Source organism: Colossoma macropomum, unplaced genomic scaffold (assembly GCF_904425465.1).
Source record: "Colossoma macropomum unplaced genomic scaffold, Colossoma_macropomum, whole genome shotgun sequence".
NCBI lineage: Eukaryota > Metazoa > Chordata > Actinopteri > Characiformes > Serrasalmidae > Colossoma > Colossoma macropomum.
Window position 1 is genome coordinate 147,352 of NW_023495938.1, and position 25,872 is coordinate 173,223.

At 37.7% G+C, this 25,872-nt stretch overlaps 1 protein-coding gene across 1 annotated transcript in view; it reads right to left on the reverse strand.

Moving 5' to 3' along the window:
• LOC118803644 (complement C3-like) overlaps positions 1-25,872 on the reverse strand; it is a 76,963-nt gene that overhangs the window by 6,254 nt on the left and 44,837 nt on the right. Inside the window, exons 26-40 of the mRNA XM_036564105.1 lie at positions 25,206-25,365; positions 22,338-22,421; positions 21,094-21,244; positions 19,011-19,174; positions 15,710-15,871; positions 15,042-15,101; positions 13,627-13,717; positions 12,176-12,224; positions 8,721-8,811; positions 8,483-8,569; positions 7,316-7,421; positions 6,717-6,809; positions 4,085-4,165; positions 3,783-3,866; positions 1,104-1,233 (exon numbers count right to left, since the gene is read on the reverse strand). Of these exons, the coding sequence (XP_036419998.1) occupies positions 1,104-1,233; positions 3,783-3,866; positions 4,085-4,165; positions 6,717-6,809; positions 7,316-7,421; positions 8,483-8,569; positions 8,721-8,811; positions 12,176-12,224; positions 13,627-13,717; positions 15,042-15,101; positions 15,710-15,871; positions 19,011-19,174; positions 21,094-21,244; positions 22,338-22,421; positions 25,206-25,365 (1,593 nt within the window). The remainder of the gene's footprint in view (positions 1-1,103; positions 1,234-3,782; positions 3,867-4,084; positions 4,166-6,716; positions 6,810-7,315; positions 7,422-8,482; positions 8,570-8,720; positions 8,812-12,175; positions 12,225-13,626; positions 13,718-15,041; positions 15,102-15,709; positions 15,872-19,010; positions 19,175-21,093; positions 21,245-22,337; positions 22,422-25,205; positions 25,366-25,872) is intronic.

The window sequence follows — 25,872 nt, forward strand, 5'->3', positions numbered from 1 at the left end:
AGTGCTGCAAACCTAAGCCACTGAGGAAAAAGAAACCAGTTAGAAAGATCATCAGCTGCTGGATCAAGTGCAGCATAGACAGGAAACAGCTCACTACTGTCATCCTCACAAGCATCAACAATGCAATGGACGATGGAGAGAACTGTGATCTGCGGGTCAAGGGCCGGCATTTTTAACCAGTGGAGAGAAACTGGCTGCTCTCCCAAGTGGGACCATGAATGGATGGAACCCAGATGTGGTGTATTGGGAGCGCACCAAAATTCAGTGCCTTATTGTTTTTACATTGGGACCCTCCACAATGATGATCCCCAGGCTCCCCGGCACTGCTGGTGCACAACTGGCTCCCTGCCCAGCAGCTGTGGAGTCCCCACGACACTCCTCAGTGAACCCTGGAGGACCATGACACCCTGATAGCTGCAGCGGCCAGCTCAGATGCCGAGCCCAGGGGGACGCTAGAGGAGGCAACGGGCTCTTTTCCAAGACTTTGTCTGATGGAGCTGGAAAGCAGTGAGGTCACTACTCCCGGGGGAACAATGTCCATCAGTCACACCTGTTCTATTATGTTTGTTTACAAAAACAATTGTGTTCATGTTTATTTTATGTTATTTTGTTCATGTATTAGGCTCATTCTTGCAGGGACTTTGAAGAGCAGTGTGTTGTTCATTGCTGTAGTAAGCTTCTTAGTGAGTCTGAGCAGTAAGAGCCTAGAGCTAGCAATTAGCACTGCGTTTTTCCTATTCTGTGCGCTTTTCCCATTAAAACTACATTAAATCTAAGTCATGGACCAGAACGTTGACTCCTTCAAGTTTCTTGAGAGCATCTTCAACACTACATTATATGGAGTATTTTATAATGGCTTTAAATGAATATGTTTTTAAAACGGGAAATTTTTAGTGTTGTCCATAGTTTTACTTATAAATATTGCTGTTATTTACCAGTGGTTAGTGGAAAGAAACAAATATGATTAAAAAACTGTGGTCTTATCAGGTATAACGGCAAGCGTAGAACACTCCTCAACCAGTCAGTTTATGTGGTCAAACCTAAGTGCATTATAAAAGTAGATGGATAAACACTTCTCTTTCTTTCTTGGAATTGTTTCTTACCTTCCTGCAACCTTCTTTGGCTCAGGCCCCATGATCAGGTAGTCTTTGCCCACCTTCAGGTCCAGTTTACCTTTGCACTGAGAATGAGCCAAAAAATTAATCTGACGTTTGGGATGAACTGGATCAGATCCTGAGAAAATCAAACACATGTTTTATTAATAAATAAAATAAATTGCAGATGCATGATGAGACTGATTCTATTAGCACTGTTAGAACAATAATGCCCACTTTATTTTGGAAGGGGTGGTAGAGTTTGGAACTATGATGCTTTTCTTGGTTGATTGTTCCATTTAAAAATGCATTTAGTGATTATTAAGAACACTTTAATAAATCTTAATGACTTTTATTTTAAGGACAATTAATCATTAACACAGTATTAATGATTGTAGGTCATTGTAGGTCACAACCAATGGCATCTGGTTTAAAGAGACTGTACTGTATATCTATGTACTTTAATGATATTAAAAACATCTGGATACCATGTAAGGGACTAAAGAATCTTCATAAATGCTAAAGTTGCTGAAAGTGTTTTTTTATTAAATATCACAATAATGATAAATAGCATTATGAAATGTCTTCAATTTAATGACTATTGGCCAACATAGTCACAGCTCATGGCATCTTATGCCTTAAAGCAGGTGTCCAATCGCAGTCCTGGAGACCCTTTGCTCTGCACATTTTTGTGGTCTGTCTTCTCTACACAACTTACCCAGCCAATGAGGGGCTTAATAATTAGATACCAGAATTTAAGTAACAAATTAGATATACTCTTGTTACTGTAATTAAGTACAGTTTTCCTTGTAACGGTACTTAAGTAAAATTAAATCATAGTACTTTTACTCATACTTGAGTTCATTTTTAACTAAATACTTTTACTTTGCTATTTTAATTTTCATAATGTTACAGAGTAAAAATAAATTATGAGCATATCAGCTCAGAAACCAATAAGTGCGGAATGTGGTTAAATTTACAAGATTCACCAATCAAGAAACAGCAGCTCCAGCAGGAAAAACACCACAGAGATGTCAAGTTTAGTGAAGGACAGAGGAGAACTTAACCAGCACACATGAGGAACAGACCATGTCCAAACGGTCATCTGTATTCGATTAACATGAACTAAAGAAAACGGCATTATTATCAGCAGCCAAAAGCGAAACCTGCTGAGATCCGCTCTCACAACTCGACTCCAGCCTGAGGCAGCATTAGTCTTTAGTTAGCTGATCTGAGCTAAACAGGTACCGTGTCAGATACTTTAATTAACAGGTGTCGTCCACAGCCCACAGTCTACCATTTATAGAGCCTAATTTAGCTGCAGTTTTGGAGATAAATTGTCATGAATGGCTGTGAGACAAGAAATCTAGTCTCATACAGGTTCTTCATAAATTCTGAGCAGTAATTCTGTCGTGCTATTGTTGACTGGCCTGACCTGATCTCTCCCTGCCCTCTCTCTGCCTCTCTGTCTCTCTCTCTCTCTCTCTCTCTCTCTCTCTCTCTCTCTCACTCTCTCTCTCTCTCTTTGCCTGGGTGTTTGTCTTTATCTCTGAGATGCTGTTTTGCTGTTTAGCTGTTAAATGCAGTAATAATGTCTGATTGTGTATGAAGTGATCAGCATGATTAATAGTGAAATATATTACAGTAAAAATCTGGGTTAATTGCTGATGTTGCTGCTGATTGTTAATGGTGTAAATGTTCTGAACAGATAACAGTGAAAATAAACAGTGTGAAGGCTGTGAATATGTTTATTGTATGTAGAAGTTCACACCTATTAATGTAAGCTAGAGTCCAGCTGATGGGCAGCAGGACTGACACCTAAAATTGAATTATTAATTAAGCAGTTTACTCATAATTTTGACTCAGGTTTTTCTCTTAAATTAACTTAATTAAACTGTAACAGCCTCTGCTCAGCCTTTCAGAGACTCTAAAATACTTTATTGGAAACAGATAAACTAGGACGTCCTGTATAACCATGAAACACATGCAGTTTAATATAAGCCTTGTTCACAGTAAGGTTTGTAATGTGCTCTAGCACCACGGACTGTGATCAGTCTCAGCTCTCAGAAATGTGAAGCTACTTATTTACTCTTACTTGAATAATTTTATTTACTAATACTTTTACTTGTACTTGAGTAAATTATCACTACAGTAACAGTACTTTTAATTAAACAGGGATTTTCAGTACTCTTTACACCCCTGTAAGATACTGAATTGAATCAGGTGTGCTCTATGAGACACAGCACAAAAATGTGCAGTGTTGGGCCAGAACCAGGGTTGGGAAGCCCTGTCCTACAAGAGCTGAATCAGTCGTGTAATTCAAGTGATTACAGATCTGTGGATTTAATCCAGTATGAATCTACAGTGTGTGTAGTTTTTATAGATGAACAGTAGTAACTGTGGAGTGAAAGATCTTCTGTAACTGACTAAACTCAGAACACACTCAGTAATACTAGTCCTGTTCCAATCTACCTCACAATAATGGAATATCACAACTTGCTCTTAGTCATGGCTGTGCGCCCTGTTATTGGTAATGACTGTTATTGAACCACTCAGCCAGTCAAATCCTGACACATTACATAACACAACCTTCTCTGGTAAACCTAATTCAGTTCCAATAGTGCTAACTTTAGTACTCATAAACAACTAAAAGTGCTGATCTTGGATTTCCCTGACAAAGTAACTCACCTGCTAAAAGAACTTCTACTATGGTGAAGACGTAGATGATTGTGGACCTAGATAGCTTAACTTCTTTCAGAGTTGCCTTGTAAGCTGAACACAAAACAAAAAAGAAACAGTAAAGTGATGACAGTCTAGAAAGTAAAAGAAAAAAAAGATAATGTACTTTTTTTCTTAAAATGGAAGTTATAAATGCAATAAAGAGAATATTGCTTATTTTCATAAAGGACCTGTCTTTATCTAGCCATTGAAAGTTGATTTCTCCATGATAATGTACATCAGCCCCAAACACACAGAGAAAGGGTCCCTACCAAAATCCTTTTTGCGACAGGCTTCATTGGTGCGCTCATTTTCTTCCGGGACAGAAGGACCTTTCAGCTGAGGGCAGTTCGCTATAAGTGGAGTAACAGTTCCAGTGTGAAAAAAAGGTTGTTTTAAGGTTGGTTTATTCTTTATTGCCCTTTTTAAAATGTATTTTTTAGTATTAATGCTCCAGATGCCTCTCTCTATCTCTCTCTCTCTCTCTCTCTCTCTCTCTCTCACACACACACACACACACACACATATTCTCATACTAAGCACAAACCTAACCATAACCTCTTAAAGGAAGAAATAATGTTTTAGACACTTGTAACAGCTTATTATTATTATTATTATTATTATTATTATTATTATTATAATTATTATTATTAAAAGTATATCATATATTAAAATATATGATATAAAGTATTGATTTTACTAATAATGAGGTTTTTATACTTTTTTGTAATACAACTCATATGCAGAAAAACATCAGTCACATACAGTCATCCTACAGTGGTTATCCTGGAATGTGGGAATGTCAATGATGTGTTCTGCTTGGACATGAAGCACAAAATTAAGGGAATAGTGGACTAAAATAGACAGGAAATCCAGAGATTGATGTATCCTTACCTGACAAGATTGGTTGATTAAATGCTTAATCAAGTAGTGGGGATGAAATTATGCACACAAATATTTTGTCCAGGGAGCTTAATTGTACCACATCCCTTCACAGTTATATATTAAGTTACACTGACTCCAAACACCCTGTCTTGACTCCGAGCTTTTATTTTTATTTGGCTATTTCAAAAAGATAGGTTTTTAAAATGCTCATATATGCCCATTTCCACTGGGAAAGTCAATGAAATATACCTTTCAAAAGCACATTCATTCACATGCATGTAATAGTCTGATCACAACTGGATTTCATCAGTTATCTGATTATTATAATAGTCATGTAAACAGCACACTCTGATTTCTTAGTTCAGAGTAAGGTCTAGAAATTTGACTAAGAAATCTGATAAAGAGGCTGGATATTAGCTCAGTAATCAGATTTCTCAGTGCATGTGAACTCTTACTCTGATTTCTTTCAGATTTCTCAGTCTGAGCAAGTGCGAAAATAAATGGCGGTACCAGAAATAAGCAAGCAGTGTTGCTGCAAGACACAGCAAATCACTTTTGGAGTGACACTTTAACAGACTACATTGTCATAGAAAGTATTTTTCATGTTCTAGATGATGTATGTTAATATTTTCAGGTAAAGTGGCATGATTTTTTTTTTTAAAAAAAGGTGCATGAAGTTATATCACCTTTACGTCACATCTTCTTCTGTGAGTTTATTGGCTCTGTGTAGACCCAGTTTCTCCCTATATCTGGTTAAGCATGCAAATGTGTTTAATAGATTACTGAAAAAGTCTGGTTTTCTGCAGTTATCAGTTTATTAAGTGCATGTATACGCACTCGCTGAAGGTTCATGATTGGATTATGTTGTGTATTTTGAGGGCACATTTATGGACAGTACCTTTTTATTTAATACTGGAATCCAGCATCATTACTGGTCATTTATTTAACAGATCTAGTACCTCCATTTTTGTCATTTCTACTTTTGAATGCAATTTGAAAATTCCATTTACCCTTAGAATTGTGTTAAAATAATGGAATAAAAATTCCATTACAAGTTAAGGGTGTTTGGTCCCACTTTAGTTTGTGTCACTAATAACTGTGTAGGTACATGTAAACAACATATGCAACATGAATGTAACTACTAATGATTTAGTCACTGCTACAGATGGATTTCAGAAGTACAGCCTTGTGTAATTACACAAGTGTATCTTAATAGTTGTCTAACAGCTTATTCTCTCTCATGTAATTACACGAGCATAATTTTTCAGTATTTTTTTTACAGCAGTAAAAGGAAGTATCTAATAACTTACATTAAGACATTACTTACACTGTATCTGCCAGCTTTCCTAACATTTAGCTAGCATTTACATTGCTAGTGCTGTGACTGTAACCAGTTTGAGCTTTAAATCATTCTGTAATGTGACAGAACAGCAGACGCCCCCTTATATTAACATGTAACTTTTATGACATTAATTAAATGTGTTGCATTAAACCCAAAGCAATTTCTATATTACCACTCTATATTACCCATTATTACACAGTATTTACATAACAACTACACAGGAACTGTCCACCTATTGTGCCTTTATAACAACTACTATTTTCCTATGTAGATGTTATAAAGGTACCGTGTACATGTGATTGTGATGTGATTAGGTTACCTTGTTACAACACAGTTATATCACAGTAATTCTGTAAAACATAAATGTAAAACATACTTCCTTAAACTGCTGGAAAAGACTTCTGATCTGTAGATACACTTGGGTGATTACATGAGACAAAACTGAAGTTGATACACATGTGTAATTACATAGGCTGCACTTCTGTAACATTGACTAAATCATCAGTAGTTACAATGTTTTGCATATGTTATTAATGTGTAATTACACAGTTAATGGAAACAATATAACATGGGGCTGGGTGTTTTTCCTTCTCCTTTTTTGGAGATATGAGGTTTTATTCCAATAGCAGTAATATGCCCTCACTTTAACACATTGTAAACATCATGCTGTAACCTACCTTCAGCACAGCTGCACACTTCTGTAGGGCAGAGGGTGTGAAGCTTTCCACTCGTTCGCTCAGCTACGTCATAAAACTTCACACAGCGGTTCTCTGAAATACAAATACCTGATAAGCGTGTGCACTGTGTGTGTGTGTGAGAGAGAGACAGATTAAAGGGTTCATATATGAAATTTACCCTGCATTCCTTGTAGTCTATTCATGATATTTGTGTAGGTTTATGTACCAAACAGATTTACTATTAATGTTTACATGACCATTCTGTCTTTGTGCCTTATAATTAAACAGGCTGTTTTTGTTACTGTGACTTTAAGGCTGATAAGGCTGATATATTTAAATCTGATTGGCTGCTGTGTACAGTGCCTCATTCAAAAAGCAGTCCTGACTGAAACACTCTGTATATCCTCATGTGTGAGTTGGTAGGGCTAAACTGCTGTAGCTGAAGTGATGAATGTATGTAAATGTGCTGTTTTTTGTGACATTGTAAAAAAACATTTCACCCAAAACAGGCAGTTTTTGCAGCTTGGTTTCCATATATGGACTGTAAGGACTGTTTGTCTATGATGGTCTGATTGTTTTGTATACATTTAACTTCTTACCTTTAGCATAATACTCATATACTGCGATTCCTGCTGGTTGAGGGAGAGCAACCTCTAACATCTTGTGCATCCTGAAAACAATTCTCTCTTTAACTACATTTGAAACCTAGGCAGATAGATAGAAAGAGAGAGAGAGAGAGAGAGAGAGAGAGAGAGAGAGAGAGAGAGAGAGAGACTTACTTTTATATTATACTTATTATAAAGTATAAAGTATAATTTAGATAAAAAACATAACTCAGCGAAATCTGTTGATAAGCAAGCATGATAGCCAGTACAGGCTCTAGACATCAATTAATATTACAATAAAACAAGTTTGTTTTAGCACATGAATAATATGCATGTGCTAAAACAAACTGGACTGGTGTGTTTTGTTTTATAGTCTTTCTTTTTTTTTTATTTTTTTTTTTCAAAATTACTATTTTATATTTATAGTGTTTAATGTTGACTTATGATGAATTTTGATTGTCTGATCTGATGATTTGGCTACCAGCTTTGATATTCTGCAGTAAAGTCACTTTATGTTCTAAGAAAAAAATTACCCTTTTGTAATTACTTTAGAGAGAATAGGCTGTTACAACTATTATGATACATTTGTGTAATTAAATGAGGCAAAATTGAAGTTGGTAGACGTGTAATTACATAAAGTGTACTTCTGTAACCCATCTGTAACTCAAATCATTTAGTAGTTACATTTTTGTTGCATATGTTGTTCACATGTAACTACAGACACTTAATATAAAGTGGGACCAATGAAACAGATGATCAGATTTGTACAGAGCTCATTTTAGCTGAAACCTGACTGAAATATGCCTGGACATCCTTAAATTTATACTTTTCAGTAAGTCTCAATCAATCAATCAATCAATCAATCAATCAATCAACCTTTAAACTCGGAATACATAGAGGGAGACCCTCATTTACAATGTAGCCGAGCAATACAGAAATTAGGGATTAAAAAAAGTTGAGTAGTAAAAAGAAATCAAATATTATAATAAAGTAATAAAAATCATAATAGTAACATTTAATAATAAAAAAGTACCACTAAACCATTAAATCAATAAACTGTTAAAATTACCAGTAACATAACAGATTATAGTAATGTAACAAAATCAGATCAGATAAGCATAAAATATATAAAAACATAATGATGATGACAATTAGTATTACCTTATTCAAGTAAATGATGAGAGATCCGCGTTCTGAAAGTTGTGTGTTCACCTCAAAATCCTGGATGTACCTGTCTGTTCCCATCAGCTGCAAAAATAAAGACCAAACGTTTTCCAACTCATCCTACAGTTCATATTTCATAAAGTAGCCCAAAGTAAAAGTTTAGGGGAAAAGTTCAGTTTTTTACTGAAAGTTATGCATTTGTTCTTTTCTCAGATTTGCAGTGCAGATCTCGTACCTTTTTCAGATCGCTTGTATCTGGTACAAACCCTGTCAGCAGGCCGATGTCCAGAATTGTCATTGCGGCTTCATTGGTGTCATTCAGAAACCTAAAGTGAAATTAGTCAGCGTGAACTTTACAGAGGTGACCTGGGAGCATGCACCTATCATCAAATTTGCTCTATATGCCAAAAAAAAAATTGGCATATACCTTTCACTACTTTCCTTTCCACAAAAACTACACTGCACACTCACTGGATGAACCATCATATATTATCATAACAAAACATCTCTTCTTCTACTTACAAATGTAATCGAGGCATGGAGGATTAATCAATATAAAATTCCAGCATGCTTTTCTTATTGTCTGAGGGTCTGAGACTTAAGATTAAAACAGATGGGGCTTAAAGTGAAGACTTTAATTTCTAAAGCACTAGGGCTGGGCGATAAAATAATAACAATAATTATCGCGATACAACTTTCTTCGATAGAACTATAAGAAAGGTTCAATAAATACTCAATATAATACACTATTCTCACAATTTCATATTCTAGTGAAAGCCGTAGTGGCGTTTTCTACTGCAAGGAAAGCAACACTACTCTGCTCTAACCAGGAGAGGGCGCACTTCCGAGTTTTTCAGCATGAATAGAGAGGGATACATATACAAATATACTTTAGCAATGTCTGAAAGGTGGAGTTATATATTTCCTGTTTGAGTGGAGTGACCAGCGATCTGTTCTCCTGTGACCAAGTGTGAGTGACGAGATCAGTGGCGTAACTGTACTGTCCTACAGTTACCTCTTTCTGTACATCCTAACAAGCTTTAGCAATGCTTAATCATGTCTGCACCTCACAACTCCAGCACGGTGTTACTGAGCTAAACAGTCATATTTAAGTATTAGTGCATTCCCAAGCAACAAGTGAAAGAATGAAGTGGGTTCATGCAACTTATAGCCCTGATTTAAATGAAAGTAAACTGAGGAAACTGTGAGGCATTGGAGAGTGAGAGAATGCTAGCTTCCCAGACTAGCAGTTTCTAGCAGCTGGCTACCTTGAAGCAGCGATCGGTCACTCGCACAACACAGCGAATTCATGTTACTGTAGATCAAACAAGACAAAAAAGCACTGCTTTTAGTTTAAACGTAGATAAAAGGAGGACTCTGTTTGTCTGGTGTGAGAGATTCACACTGCAATTAATGCTTTTACACAGCGAGCATCAGATATACTGCAGTTCACCCCTCAAACTACTATGATAAATTAGAGAAATCCAGTCGTCTGCTAGCCGGTGTCTGAATACTGTGATGTGCTCTGATATGGACGTGGTAGGACTGATGGCAGTAAGGCTGTGTGATCGATCACTGGCCTACTGAGCCAGCTAATGTTTGCTGTTCATACGAAGTTGACGTTGTTGAGAAACTAAACAGTTTTGCACTGTTGATGCCACTTGTTTAGCATTTGTAATGGGATAGCCGAGCGCTCGTCACCAGACTGATAAAAATAATCTTTGCTTTCTTAAATTATGACTATTACAAAAACTGCGGCTGTGCTTTTCCAGCTGATAAAAACAGCTCACCAGACACGTTCTCCCACTGTCCCATGACAGATTTGTCCAATGTTCCATTGTTTGGTGAGTATTTGTCATGTTCTGACCATAAAGCATCCACAATTAACCACTCGAGAGCAAAAATCAGCCTTCAAAATTAAAAGAAATAATGATTTGACATTTATTGCGATATGTATCAATTTCGAACGATATGAATTTTGTTTATCGTGATAACATTTTTGGCCATATCACCAAGCTCTACAAAGCACATTATTCTACATTGCAGTTACTCTGCTCTGATCTGTAGGTAATTTGTACAAAATTTTCTTCACACTAGGAGGAAGAAGTGGGCAATATGATGATATCATTATCATGATAAATAATAAATGGGCAATGAAACACAACAGGGAGTGTAAATAACATAAGGCTTTGATTCCGTTGCAGGCACTGAGTTCTGCCATCATAGTAGAAACATACTAACGGTTAGCTGCAAAGAAATTGTTATTTAGCAGGAGGTGCCCAGCAGAATGATACAGTATTGTGGATTCTGAAAATGCTTCAAATATCTTCAAATATTGTGATGCTCTACTTTTGCTGTATTGCCCACCCTTAGTGGCAGCCAATCATTCATCATCCTCACTAAGGGTTCTTTTTTTTTGGAAAAAAATGATCATTTGGTCATGATGAGCTCATTAGTAAGCTTTCCCAAAAGAAAGTCACTGATCATTCTTATTCTAAATGTGAGAAAGTCGATGCACAATATTTTAGCTATTTGTCTGGCTGATTTCATTGCTTTGTCTGCATGCATGTTCAGTCTTTTGTTCTTATTTGATCTGTATCTTAACACTAAAACAGAAAAATTAAGACTGGTTCTCCTGTCTGTCAGTAATGGCTGATAAAATGAGGGATATTTACATTAATTCTAAAAGTCTACATATTACACACTCTTAAAAATGGTTCCTCAAGGGTTCTTTAGTGAAGAAAATAGTTCTTAATAGAACCATGAACACTCAAAGAACACTTTGCATGATTAAAGGGTTCTTTGCAACATGAACGGGTTCTTTACTTTGATGAAGACCATGCATGAATGTGCTGTAGATAATTCTATGTAGAACCTTTTTAAAAAGGGTTCTATATAGCACCAAATAGGGTTCTTCTATGGGTTACATGCTTGACACTGTAACAACAGAAGAACCCATAGAATAAACTATTTTCAAAAATGTTCTATATAGAACCATCTACAGCTCTACTAATCTGAAGAACATTTTCACCATGCAAAGAGCCCTTTAATCATGCAAAGGGTTCTTTAAGTTTTCATGGTTCTATTTAGAATCATTTTCTTGACTAAAGAATCTTTTTTAAAACCAAACACATTCAATGAAGTTTGCACTGGAGTTATCAGGCTGACAAGTAATGAAGGTCTAAAATCTCTAAAATTTTTTGAGTGATACAAACTTTATATTGGCTTCACAGCTGCAGTGCAAACCTAAGGTAAACCATTCCTTTAACCACAAAGCAACTAGACCATATCAGCTGTTCCAGTCTGATTACAAATGTAATTATGTTTGTTATTACATTTGTGTAAATACATGAGAGCATGGGCTGTTACAACTATTACGATCACACTTGTGTAATTACATGAGGCAAAATTGAAGTTGATATACATGTGTAATTACACAAGGCTGTACTTCTGTAATCCATCTGTAACCGTAACAATCATTAGTAGTTACAATGTTGTAGCATATGTTGTTCACATGTCACTACACAGTTATTAGAGACACTTAATTTAAAGTGGGGGCTGCTGCTTCAACAAGAACCTTTACAGCAACTGGAAGCTCTGATAGCTTTCTACTAGCTAGTACTTGTATTTCCCAGTACGATAAAACTCCTGGATGCTTTTGCATGTGAAGCAAACCTATGTTTTACTTACTTGGTCTCTATAGAAAGTGTGTAAGTTGCAAGTGCACCGTCAAAGGAAACTGCAAAAAGTAGATGGTGTGTATTAGCATTATAATGCATTTAGCTGTTGGTATTACTGTCATCATTATTTCACAAATTCAAATAACTTGCTCTGATGTGTTCACTTCATTCCTACACTATTGACATATATTAACTAGTCAGCTTGCACTCTAATAGTTTTATCAGTGACTGCAGGGCATGACAGCAGGAGAACGAATGACAGTAAAAAAACATCAGAACACATAAAGGCACCGGGTGGTTTTATGACCCACAACTGAACATCAAGTAAAAGCTGAGTAGAAAATACACATAAACATGTTTCTGGTCATGTTTAGGTATGTATGCAGCTAGACAGTCTCCGCAGAGAATTAAACATGCCGTAAAACTGCGTATATGCACTGCTACATTGCTGCCTTGTGTGTTTACAGGGCAAACTAGTGAACACCGTCCTACATTTGTTCCAAAATGGAACCAAATCTTACCAACATGACTGACCACTGAACAATAACAAACAATACAACATCTACAAACTAACCATAGAAACAGCAGTATGGAAAAAGCAACCATTACACAGATAAAACCACAGCACAGGAATGAACCAGTTCCCACAGAAGAGCTTCAAATCACATGCCTTTATTTTATATTCAGCTTGGTATAACAACGCTTATGGCTTGCCAGGAGAAAAGCCAGGACAGAAGCACTCAGGAGAGACAGGGCTCATAGGAGTCTGTTTTGATCTAATTTTTATTTTTCACATTAGCCAAAGCCACATAAAGCAGCTCCCTAAAACTTCAGATTATAGTGTTTCAACTGAGCTCCTGTTTCTTTCCGCAAAGCTCCACTGTAATTCAAAATCAGGTTGAGAGTCTGATAAGTTTCATTTTCTATGTCTGTTAACTTTAGCTAACATTCCTATGTCTGCTGGTTAGTAACAGGAAACTCGCAATGCACTTTGCTATACAGTCATCCGATTTAGTGATCTATGGTGTACAGTCTTATCCACAAAGGGCTGGTGTGGCTGCACACCTGATTCCACTTGTTTAATTGTTCAGTCTTAGTCTTCAGCAGCTGTTTAGGTGCATTCCTGCTTTTTGGGAATGAAACCCTGCAGCTACAATGGCCATTTGGACAATCCAATCTATGGATTTCACTAGTGGGAAATTGTGGTGCCCACAAAATCACTCTGTAATTCCACATTACGATTCAGAGAAAAATGGCTGACGTACGTAACGCTGCCCTAAAACGCAGATATGGATCCATTCCTGCTACAGCTGGCGTGTGAATGGTAAAGGTAAACTATTAAATCTGTTTGTATAGCGTTGATTTGATGTGAGCAAAACTGCTTTAACATTTACAGTGTACTCATTAAAAACTGAACACAGATAAGAATGAAAAAAGAAATATATGAAAAAGTAAACATACTTGTTCTGTTTCTGATAAATTTCACATCCAGATCGAAGTTTTTGCACGATGTGGAGTTTTCGTCAGGTTTGGCGTAGTACAGTGTGATGACCTGGAAGACATAAAGGAAGTGGTGAATTGTTGGCTACATGCCTATTACTCTTCCCCGTTTGATTTCTTATAAGGGCTGCATAGCTGATTAAGATTTTTGCCTTCTTTAATAACCATAATTTACGGTGATATCATTGAGCTTAGTTAAAGGAAGCTAATTGGCTATTACATAATGTTATTACCTTTTCTATGCATTCATACATCTAAATTCTATTTGGCTGCATACTGTGGTAGCACACTATGTTTTAAATCTAAGTTTGTTCATCTTTAGCATACATTTAATTAATGTGATTAAGGTATTGGTCTTAATTTGACTGTTGGTTTATAATGATATGTTGCAATAAAACTGGTGAAAGTATTTTTTTTTTTAATTAATCATTGTGATAAATAATAATAATTTCAAAATTGAACAAAATAATTATTATGCAACCCTTTTTCTTAATTTGCTATAAAGATTGAGGATACCCCAACTGGCCACTTCATGCATCACCTAACATGTACATTTTATCAGCTCCACTTACCATACAGTTTCACTTTGTAGTTCTACAATTGTAGACTGTACAGACTGTAGTCCGTCTGCTTCTCTGCACACTTTGTTACCTTGTTATTTAATGGTAAAGACCCCACAGGACCACCACAGAGCAGGTACTATTTGGGTGGTGGGTCATTCTCAACACTGCAGTAACACTGACGTGGTGGTGGCGTGTTAGTGTGTGTTGCGCTGGTCTGATTGGATCAGACACAGCAGTGCGGCTGGAGTTTTTAAACACCTCAGTGTCACTGCTGGACTGAGAATAGTTCACCAACCAAAAATATCCAGCCAACAGCGTCCTGTGGGCAGCATCCTGTGACCACTGATGAAGGCCTAGAGGATGACCAACACAAACTGTGCAGCAGCAGATGAGCTATCGTCTCTGACTGTACATCTACAAGGTGGACTGACAAGGTAGGAGAGTCTAATAGAGTGGACAGTGAGTGGACGCAGTGTTTAAAACTCCAGCAGCACTGCTGTGTCTGATCCACTAAGACCAGCACAACACACACTAACACACCACCACCACATCAGTGTTACTGCAGTGCTGAGAATGATCCACCACCCAAATAGTACCTGCTCTGTGAGGGTCCATGGGGGTCCTGACCACTGAAGAACAGGGTAAAAGGGGGCTAACAAAGTATGCAGAGAAACAGATGGACTACAGTCTGTAACTGTAGAACTACAAAGTGCACCTTTATAGTAAGTGGAGCTGATAAAATGGACAAAGAGTGAAGATACAAGGAGGTGTACTTAATGAAGTAGCTGGTAAGTGTATAAGCAGTTAACTTACTGATATGGAGCCTTCACCTTCCCCGGTAGCCACCACTGTTAAATCTCCATTAGCTTGGAACTGTTGAACGCAATATAGCATTGAATGACACTGCAAAAAGGTACATCTCAAAAAGTGAAATCATCTTAAATTAAGTCAATAACCAGTGGATTCAATTATTTTTCTATATCATATTATTATTATTATGCCTTCCGCCCAATGACAGCTGGGATAGGCTCCAGTACCCCACCGCGACCCAGAAGGGTAAGCGGTTTACATGATGTATGTATGTATATTATTATTATTATTATTATTATAAGATATTTCTAGACATTTCTAGATAGTTTCCTGTCAAGATACCTTCATCACAATATATATAGACTAAAAAAATGTGAATATTTGCAATGAAACCTGAGAATATGGAATGAAATGTGACAACATCAAGGAACTTGCAACATCTCTTGTTTTTTCGATATGTGAAATTATCCCATACTGATGCAGTGTGCCGCTATGACTGAGTCAGCACGAAATCTAGTAGCAGTAATGCTAAATAGTGAGGGAGTAATTAACACCCTGGTGACGCATGTACGAGCCAAAATTTTTGGATGATTGGATGAATTACAGAATATACAGTCATCCAGAAAATCGAACAAAAAAAACCCATAAAGCACTGATGGCTCTCTGCTTACCCTGGCAGAACGCTGTAAACCTCTGGTGGCTTTGGTGAACGTGCCTTTGAAACTGCTTTTTCTTGCAGTGGAGCTGACAGTGACAATCATACCTCCAGTAGTGGGTGGTGGTGGCATCTCCGTCATGTACTTCGTTATTGCCTCAACGATCAAAGCAGTAGCCTGAGGGTGTAGAGGAGAACAAAGAGATACGGGATTTTTATAATAATCATAGTGAGCACTGGAGAACATTCTAACAGGCCAACACTGGTGGGCAAAAACCTTTCACTCAGGTCAGTTAAACGTGTAACTAAATTCAATGCACCCACTTCTTAACTTGACTCTCTCCATACTTCTGTACTCAAATCTTGTTGAGAAGCCAGCATAACCCCTATACTTAGTGACCTTCACTGAGTTTCTTTAATACAAGGAATAGATTTAAATACTTAAACCCTGTATATCCTGTAGTGTTCCTCTCCACCTAGAACACTACACTCCTCCCCTGCTAGACTTCTCTATGTGCCACATTTTCTCTCACTGATGAGATACTGTATTTACAGCACATTGTTTTTTGTTTATGTATTTCTTATTTTATTCTCCTTCTATATTTTCCCATACAGAAATCTGATATATGCCATATATGCACATATATCATAAAGAATATTTCGAAATATACGCATATATGGGGTCCAAAAGAACACTAGTGAAAATCTATTTTGCATTCTTTCCTAATTTAATACAAAGTTTTTCATAACAAATGGAATTATCAGTGTAACAATCTGAGTGAAAAGTAGAATCTTTAAAATTTTAACATTAACATTAATTTTTCATTTCATGATTTCTTGTGTTGTTTGTCCCCCTTTTGCTTTAATGACAGGTTGCACTTGAGCTGGCACAGACTCTGATCACTAATATTGACAAAAGTCTCTGATGAACGGTTGAGATTCACATGAGTCGTCTGAACAAGAGCTTTAATGGAAGAAATAAGATTAAAAAAATGGATCTTTTTGCACAACATCGGACCTTAATGTAGCGAACACTGGCTGAAACTCTACCTCAAGCAGAGTGTTTACCCAAAAGTTAAGGGCCTTTTGGCTCCAGCAAGTCTGGGAGTGAGGCGTAAAGCTGTCGGCTTAATACCCCAACCCCAGACTCAGTCAGATTTATGGCTGAATCAAGAGGCTGCACCCCTCTCCTTTGACCTGGAGAAAAACAGGACACCTTCCTCTGGAACGTGGCAGATGGCTCTCCAAAGTACTGTGGACCACTTTTTATCTTAAGTAACAGAAAGTACATTTCTAAGGTGTTTGTCCCCTCCAAACTACAACCATTCGTTAGAACTCTTTTTAACTAAACTAGACATACCAAAACGGAATTTGTACGACTTTGGAGGGCAAAATTCCAACTTTCTAAATTCCCTAGGGATCTCAAGCATGGACCCACAGCACCCCCAAGGGGTGAAACCACAAATTACCACATCACCACCATAAGGACTTGTGCTTATAAAAAAGCAAGAAAACTTCGTGCTTTGTCTGCTTGATTCTGCTTGATGATTCGTGCTTTGTCTCCTTGATTATCAAAGTTTCCATGATCTGTAAGTAATACTACTTGTGGTATTAATCTTGTTGTTGGGTAGTACCTAAATATTACCTGTATCTTTTTTTTTTTTATCATTAAGTGCTAGAAATACGTAGAGTATAACTTTGATAACAGTCAGACCCAACCATTTAATTGCTTTGAGTTTAGACCTTTGACCAAGATGTATCCTGAATGTGGTTTTCTTTTCTTTCTTCCTTTGTTCCTTTCCTTTTATTGTTGACTTTATTTTTTTCATGCATTGGGTCATATTCAGAGATGATAGGCAAATAGTACCTGTGTTCTTTGACATGTATTGTGTATCAGGTAACAAGGGTTAAACTCTCTCTTAGAAACATGCCTGAATATCTAAATTGTTCATTCCTTGATTTTGAAAGTTAAACCAATTGGATGATATAGAAATGTTCTTTTTCTTTGTTTAAACTAGGTGAAACAAAGGAGGCAGTGATTTTGGGGAAGGCATTCCTCAAACTATGCACAACCAATCAGAGAACCTTATGTGAAGAGAACCTATCAGCACTCTGGCACCACCTCCAAAGGGTAGGGCCTCCAGCTGAGCAAAACCAGAGTGCACCGCAAATTTGGGAGAGTTCCTGCGTTCGCAACAAGTTTCTAAGTTTGTGCCAGCCTAGGTCAGAAAGACAGGTCAGAAGTATTAGGACGCTAAATTATCAGATCTGAAACCTTGTTTGTTTTGTAACTTGCCTGGTCGTCTACACACCTTAAGTTTGAACCACCCTCAGAGAAGGAAGGTGGATATTTCTTGTCGGGCCAGGGAGAATATATCCATAACTTTCAATTCTGCTAAAGAGAGGTAGTTAGTTAAATTGGTACCACCAGCCTCAGAACCCTGATTGCAACCTGAACCTCGCCAGCGGAGTGGGAGTGGTTTGGACACCACGGAGACCCAGCATCACACCCAGAGCCACGCACTGATCTGTGAACAGATCGACCCTCGAAAGGCTGCCCAAGCTCCACCGTCAGACGGCCACGAGACGCCTCCGCCCAATCACTGACGGGAAGGCGCGTGCCCGCACTGAGATGCAGCATCCACGGCCAGCTAGGAGAGGAACCACCGCGTGAGCTCCAGCCTTCGATCGTGTCTGTCCTGAGACGACCCCTCCTGAAATCAGCCCCCGACTCCCACGTAAGCTGGAACCATCAATGTGCAGTCAGGGCCCTGACGCCAATTTATTTAATAAGAGAACTTTTATAGGTACATCCAGCCATATAGTTACTCCTGTCCAGGCTTAGGTTAATTCTCTAGAGGCTCTCCCAAGCAACTCCCCAAACCACACTGCCTCATACCATTTAGTACGAATCACTCTTACTTACTCGAGCTATTTTGTCTTTCATTACTATCACTTTGTTTTGTTTTGTTTTCTTGTTTTATTTTCTATTGTTTATCATTGAATGTAGTCCAAAAGTAGTTTGATATTTAGCCAATAAATTCCCTTTTCTGAAGCATCCTTGGTGCGAGCGTTTCTCTCTCTTGCCCTGGTCTGTAGACTTCAAATAAATCCGGGTTACCTCACACCCTCACATAAGGTTCTAGCAATAATAACATTAAAATTGCAAAACCCGTTACATTAACATGGTCAGTGTCACAAATTTGAGTAGTAACATAGAAATAGTGCAGAATCTGGAATATTTCTTCTTCATTTTACAATGGGGTTGTATGTGTTACGTATACATGTTTGTATATTACACTACATATGTGTCTCACCTGAGTGGAGTGGTAGTTATTGCTGTATTCTTGGTTACTCTTTAGCCATTTCACAACTGGTGCAGCTTCCTCAAAGTTCTTAGTCTTCAGAAGTGCCAGCAAAGCATAACCAGTGGCCTCCAGGGTATAAGAATGACTTCCCGTAACTGTCCAGTGAGTGCGCTCTGTGATAAACACACAAATTAAAGCAGTGCTCCAGCTCAGTGGTGTTTTGTGATGGTGGTCTTTCTTTCAGTATCTGAAATCAACGCTTCAGATACTGCTGCAACACTTCTATTGGATTAAGGTCTGGACTTGACTCAGAATACAGAATTTTCTCTGATCCAAACATTGTTTGGTACATTTTCCTGTAGATTTTCCTGATACAAACCAGAATCCATAATACCATTGCATGTTAGCAAGCTGCCCTGGGCCAATAGCAGCAAAAAAACTACCACCGCTATATTTCATAATTGGGATGAGGTTCATATTGAGGAATGCAGCGTTTGGTTTTTGCTAAATTTGAGCCATGAAGAACGCAAAGCAGAATATATTGGCTTTGTTCTTAGAGTGATTTTTGTTGGGTGACCATGTATGGGAAGGGTGACAGGGTTGTTCAGTTTTCTCTGTGTGTACATTATCTGCCTGACAGTGGATTGAGGAGGTAGAAATTCTTCAGAAATAGATTTGTCAACTCTTCCATCCTGATTCCACTCATACAACCCTGTTCCAAAAATGATGTGCAAATCACTTAAACGCATATCTAATCAAGAGGAGTACAAAGACAACATATTATGTTATTGTTTTTTGAAAAATATATGCCTATTTTGAATTTAATGCTAGCAACATGTTTCAAAAAAGTTGGGACAGGGGCAAAATACTGGTAATCTTGCGTAAGCTAAAAAAAAACATCCACCTTCTTATCAGCGCACAGTTCAAAAGCCTGCATCTCTGATGGTTTGGGGTTGTATTAGTGCCTATGGCATGGGCAGCTTACACATATGGAAAGGTATTATTGATGCTGAACAGTATACAGAGGTTGTAGAACAACATATGCTCCCATCCAGACAGTTTCTCTTTCAGGGAAGGCCTTGCATATTTCAGCGAGACAATGATAAACCACATACTGCATCCATCACAACAGCATGGCTTCACAGAAGAAGAGTCCGGGTGCTGAACTGGCCGGCCTGCAGTCTTGTCTTTTCACCAATAGAAAACATTTGGCAAATCATGAAATGAAAAATCTGGCAAAGAAAACCCAGCAGCTAGAATTCTATATAAGACAAGAATGGGACAACATTCCTCTCCTACAACTCCAGCAATTGGTGTCCTCACTTTCCAGATGTTTACAGACTGTTGTTAAAAGAAGAGGGGATGCTACACAATGGTAGATGTGGCCCTGTTCCAACTTTTGAGATGTGTTGCTGCCATCAAGTTCTACATGAGTTAAGAATTTGGTAACACTTTACTGTAGGGTGCTGTTTATAAGGGTACATGACACTTACATAAGCTTGTCTTGACAACTGACATAACCCTACATAAATGTTTATAAATGCTTATTTCAATAGGTGTCATCTGTCATAAAGACTACTGTGGAGAAGGGGGCGTGGCCGAGCGTCAAATGCGGGATGGAGAAGCCGGTCTGGCTGAACCAGTGGGCTAAGTAGCTGATTGTGTTCACCTGTGCCTTGTTTGTGCCAGCCTACTTAAAGCCATCTCTTCCTTCAGTAGGTGGCAGAGCCCAGAGAGAGAAGGAGACCTGAGAAGGAGAGCTGAGCTGAGCTGAACTGAGCTGAGCTGAACCAGAAAGAAAGAAAAGAAAAGAAAAGAAAGGACCGAAAAGTCCCAGCAAGCGTCTTGTCTTACTTTGTGGGCTGAAACGCCGAGTGTTTTGCGTTGTGTATAAATAATAATAAAAGAAAGCTCTCCTTCTTCATACCTGCCCCTGGCATCTTTCCTCCACCCATCATTAAAGTTGTTACAACTACTTTAAATGCTTTTTTGCAAACTTAATGGTCTCAATTTAATTAAAATCTCCTGGACCTTGGAAAGATGGATTAACTATAACAGCTTGTTTTGAAGTATGGTGAGTTTTTCAGCTTACCTGCTGAGACAAATTTGAACAGTACATCATGATTCTGTTTGCCAGCATTTGCTAGAGCATAAGATGCAATGGCCACAGCATAAGGATTGCTTTCAGAAGCAATGTTGTTCAAAATATAACTTGCTGCCTTGTCCATGCTCTGCTGAAGGCTCTGAAATTGATCAGAGTTAATGAATTGATATTTATTTTACTGCAAGGAAGAAAAAAAAAATTAGCTTTGGCTGTATTCACATTCATAACACTTTCATGTAATAACTTTTTTTGTGACATAGTTTTTAGAGACATCTGGTTTCTGTCACCACTGTGAACAGCTCTGACTGTGTTTCTCTCAAATGAATTTCACATCAAACCTTCAAATTACTTTGTTTACAAAGTAAAATCTTCACAATTAAATTATGCATAAATGTATAAAATAAATAAGATACTGATGAAATATACTCTTTACTTTTTCGTGTGGCTCACATATAATATTTGTGTTGTTTTATGTACAATTCGCAGTTCTCTTTGACATGACAATTTTCCAGCCTTTCTTAACACCTTTTACAATTATACAGGCTGTTTTTTTTGCCAGTGAGCCTTTAAGACTGATATATTTAAATGACCTCTAGATTAGCTGTCTTATATCATGCCTTGTTCAAAAAGCAGTCTGAGCTGAAACACTCCTTATAACTTCAGCATTAATGGGCGGGGCTAAACTGTTGTTGGCTGGGTAGTAGGCTAAGTTTATAACTGTGTTGGTTTTAGTGACATCACAAAAATAATGAATTCCAAACAGGCTGTTTCTGCAGCTGTGTTTCAATATATGGAATGCATGGAATGGGAAATGAAGAGTATGTTTTAAAATCACAACGATGATTACCTACTGCATATTATTTCAAAATGCCAAGAAAATTTTCCAAAATGAGAGCACTTTAATTGGTACAGAACTTTTTCATTGTGTGGTGGCTCTTTCAATAAGATTTTGTTGTGTACTCACATCTCAAAAATAGGTCTACAAAGTAGCATCCATTGAAAGACTCTTTAGGGGAAAAAAAAGTGGTTATTCTGTGTTATTGCTCCCAAGAAACACTTTTCGGTGGCTTTATTTTTAAAACACTAGTGTAGAGATGTTTATTTTTCAACCCAATATCTTCCTAATTTTCTGTGATGCAATGTCATGAATACCTAAATAATGATTTCAGTATTCAAATACTGGCACCTGGAAATATTTCATTACCTGTCCACGTTCGTATATTTATACTTACACTGACTTTTTCAGTACAAATCAGACTCCCCTCCTGTAACGCGATGAGTACAAAAGCTGTCATTGGTATCTGTGTAGATTTGCTCTGTATGAAGTCAGAATAAAAAGAAACCCCCTGGTCAAACACTGCTGTGTTACCTTGCTGCTAGTTCAAGATTAAAGATTCATTAAAGATTCAAGAGTTTATTGTGACATATTCTATACTGTCATACAGAAACATAACAGTGCACAATGAAATGCTCAGTCTGCACTGACTCCCAGACTACAAGTTCCCATACAAACACTATATAAATACTAAGTAACAATACCAAAGTGTATACAGTGCAGTGGTCACCAACCCTGCTCCTGGAGAATTTCCAGCCCTGACTGAACACATCTGATCCAGATCATTCCTGCCGTTTAAGTATTTGGAATCACTTATTTTCAATAAGCAGAACATGACATTAGGTTGCAGGTTGATCTGCTCGACAGAGAGCTAAAATCTATAAGCTGTAGCAGTGACATTCAGACACATGCTTAGTTCAGATCTTTTTATGAAGCATTTACTGTAAACTACCACATACAAAGAAAAAATTGAGTGTGGGTGGTTGGTCTGTGTACTAGGCAAAGGTAGGCAGATGCCCAGGGCCCTCATGAGCTGAGGGCTCCATGAAAAATCAAATTAGATATACTGTACATGTTGATGTTAAATAACCTTTTCTGATGTCTCACTGCTGTCAGAACAAAATCTGTATTCCTAGTTTTGTCATTTTCCAGGCACTGACATAATATATATATAATAGATAGGTAGATAGATATAGATAGATAGATCTGTAATCAGGTGGCTTGCCAGAGGTGGGATTTGAATTCAGATCATCTGGGTGGTGTTTCAGAGGTCAATTGGGTGAGCCACCACAGACTTTTGGAAGGCAGGACCCAAACGCTAAGCTTATATGTGATTGGAAGGTGTGATTGAAATAATATATTAAACCGTGAAGACCAGGGCTCGAACCCAGCCGCTGCGTTGATAAACCGATGCTCTACCACTGCACTACAGAGGCCGCGTCACATAGTGCAGGAAGGGTTTGCCTTAAAAGGGAACTCCCTGAAAATGGGTAGAAAACAAATGGCAGTATGAAAACCCACCTACTAAGGCTTGGGCGGGAAAAGACCAAAGGACACCAGGGAAAAGACTGGCTCTCTCAAATACTGAGGAAAGGCTGAACTGAAATAAACTACTTTCCCAACAGAAGAGGATGCCCAAAGGAGAATGAAGAAGAGAGAGGGACTAACTTGTTCCTTCTCCTGTTTTATGTTTATTTCTTTCTCTCTTTCAAGGACAGGTAAAGCAAGGGAAGAACTTTAGTGACTCGAGAGCAAGGAAGCGAGGCTTAGCCCTCTACCGTTTACCGACTATCTCAAAGCTCCAGCAATTGGGAACAAAGACACAGCAAAGTGTGTCTTCTTCCCAGCCCTTATAAAGCCCCCTGAGCAGGTGTGGCTCATTAAACATGAAATCTGTGACCGGTCAAACTTAATCTGACTAGAAAAGGTCTGATTTCATGTGTTTTTTGCCATTCAGAGTGCAGAAAATCTGTTCTGTTCAAATTTGATTTGCCAAAAAATCTAAACATGACCAAAGATGCTTTTGGGAAACTGGGCCTTGAGAGGTATGGTAAGTATTTGGATGCAGTGTGTAATGGCAGTCCTAGCCTTCTCAGGGCTCTAAGCAAAACCTTACTTGGGGATAATGAGGTAGGAGCTGGAATGTTCCAAGGACTTTGAGGAGGGTGCAGCTAAAGCATCCTAAGATCCATCCATTTGGTTTGTCTTAATAAAAATAAATAAGTAAGAAAGTAAATAAATAAGTAAATAAATAAATAAATGTATCCTAAATGTTCACCTAGAAGAGTTGTCTCAAAGAGCAAATTGTTTCTCCAATGACACATCACTAGATGAAAAATAATGCTCCAGGAAAAAAAGAAAATCTGAGAAGTCTTACACACACACACACACACACACACATACATACATACATACATACATACATATATATATATATATATATATATATATATATATATATATATGCTACCTGCATCTTGTTTTCTCACTATCAACACAATGTCTATCAACAACCTCCTGCTGTTTTGTTGCTTTAAGGCCTGCTGGTCTTCCATATAAAATGTGCTAACTATAAAATGTATGATGACATATTTTTGCCAGGTGGATCCTCCTTAGGCAGGTGTGTTAGATTTGGGATGGAGTTGAATTCTGGTATATATTCAGGAGTATTGGTGACCACTGGTGTAGAACCTTGTGTTTAAAGACTGCAAAGAGTTGTAAAGACAATCCAAAAATGAAAAGATTGAGAGTGCTACTATATACATTTATAATTATTTATACATTTTAGTCATTTTCTTCAAAGCCATGCTAAAACAAAGGCTTTTTAATTTTTAAGTCAACCTGACACCAAATTGACCTTTTTTAACCTTGTTAGTTTTTAACCTTGTTGTTAGCCTCCGGTCTTAAGCATAATTTGTAATATCACTTAAAAGACAAAAATCTTGTTTCCTCATAATCTGATGCCCCACCTCTAAAACAACATCTTCTGATTTTTGATGACATCACAGTGAACCAGCAGGTGGGGGAAAATAATATTGAATAATCACATCATGTTTACCACCCCCACCTATCACTGAATGAAAATACTCAGCTAGAGTTTTCTCTCAATGACAGTGTTTTACTCAGAAGTCTGTCTTGGTATGGAAGAAAAATGCATTTCATATTTGACTTAAAAAAAAATGGCATGTTCGCTTTTTGTGCTTGAATGGATAACTTCATATTTTTCAAAATATTATACAAAAACTCATCTGCTGTCGTAGCTTACCCTCACAGCACTGGAGGGAGATCTCCCCATCTCAATGAAAACCCCATCAGGCATCTGTGTCTTCAGGATCAACCATCTGATGGCATTACAGATAACATCCGGATCTATTTTGACCAGATTGGATGCCTTACTGAACATTTTGACAGCATATGCAGTTAGCCTGGAAGGAAACATAAACAGAGAAAAATACGCAGATACCTTCACTGAGTGAAAAGAACTGAAAGAACTGCAGAACTAAGAATGGATGAGAAAAAGAAAGATAGTCATTGATCTGAAGGTGGTGATTCATCCACATTAATTGGAATGTTACAATCCATTTTAACTGGTTAGAATAATATTGCAGCTCGTTCAAGAAATCTTTTGGCATGATAGTTTTAGGTTGTGTGTTCTTAAGCATTTATTCATTGGGTTCATTTTGCTAAGGACTCTTAGTGGAGAGGGTGGGGTGAGGAACAACCCCGGTGTGAAAGTGTGTGAGGAGTCAGAGAACAACCTGATAGAGAAGCACAACTGTGGCCGACAACAGCTGGAAAAAGTTTCTTTTAAAAGGGGTGAACGCTGCCAAATTCAGTGAAGTTTGTGCTCATATTTTGGACAAAATGAAATTCCCAGGCTGTTTTCAAATGTAAAAAGGTGCATTGTTTATTTATTCTACCACTGCTACATA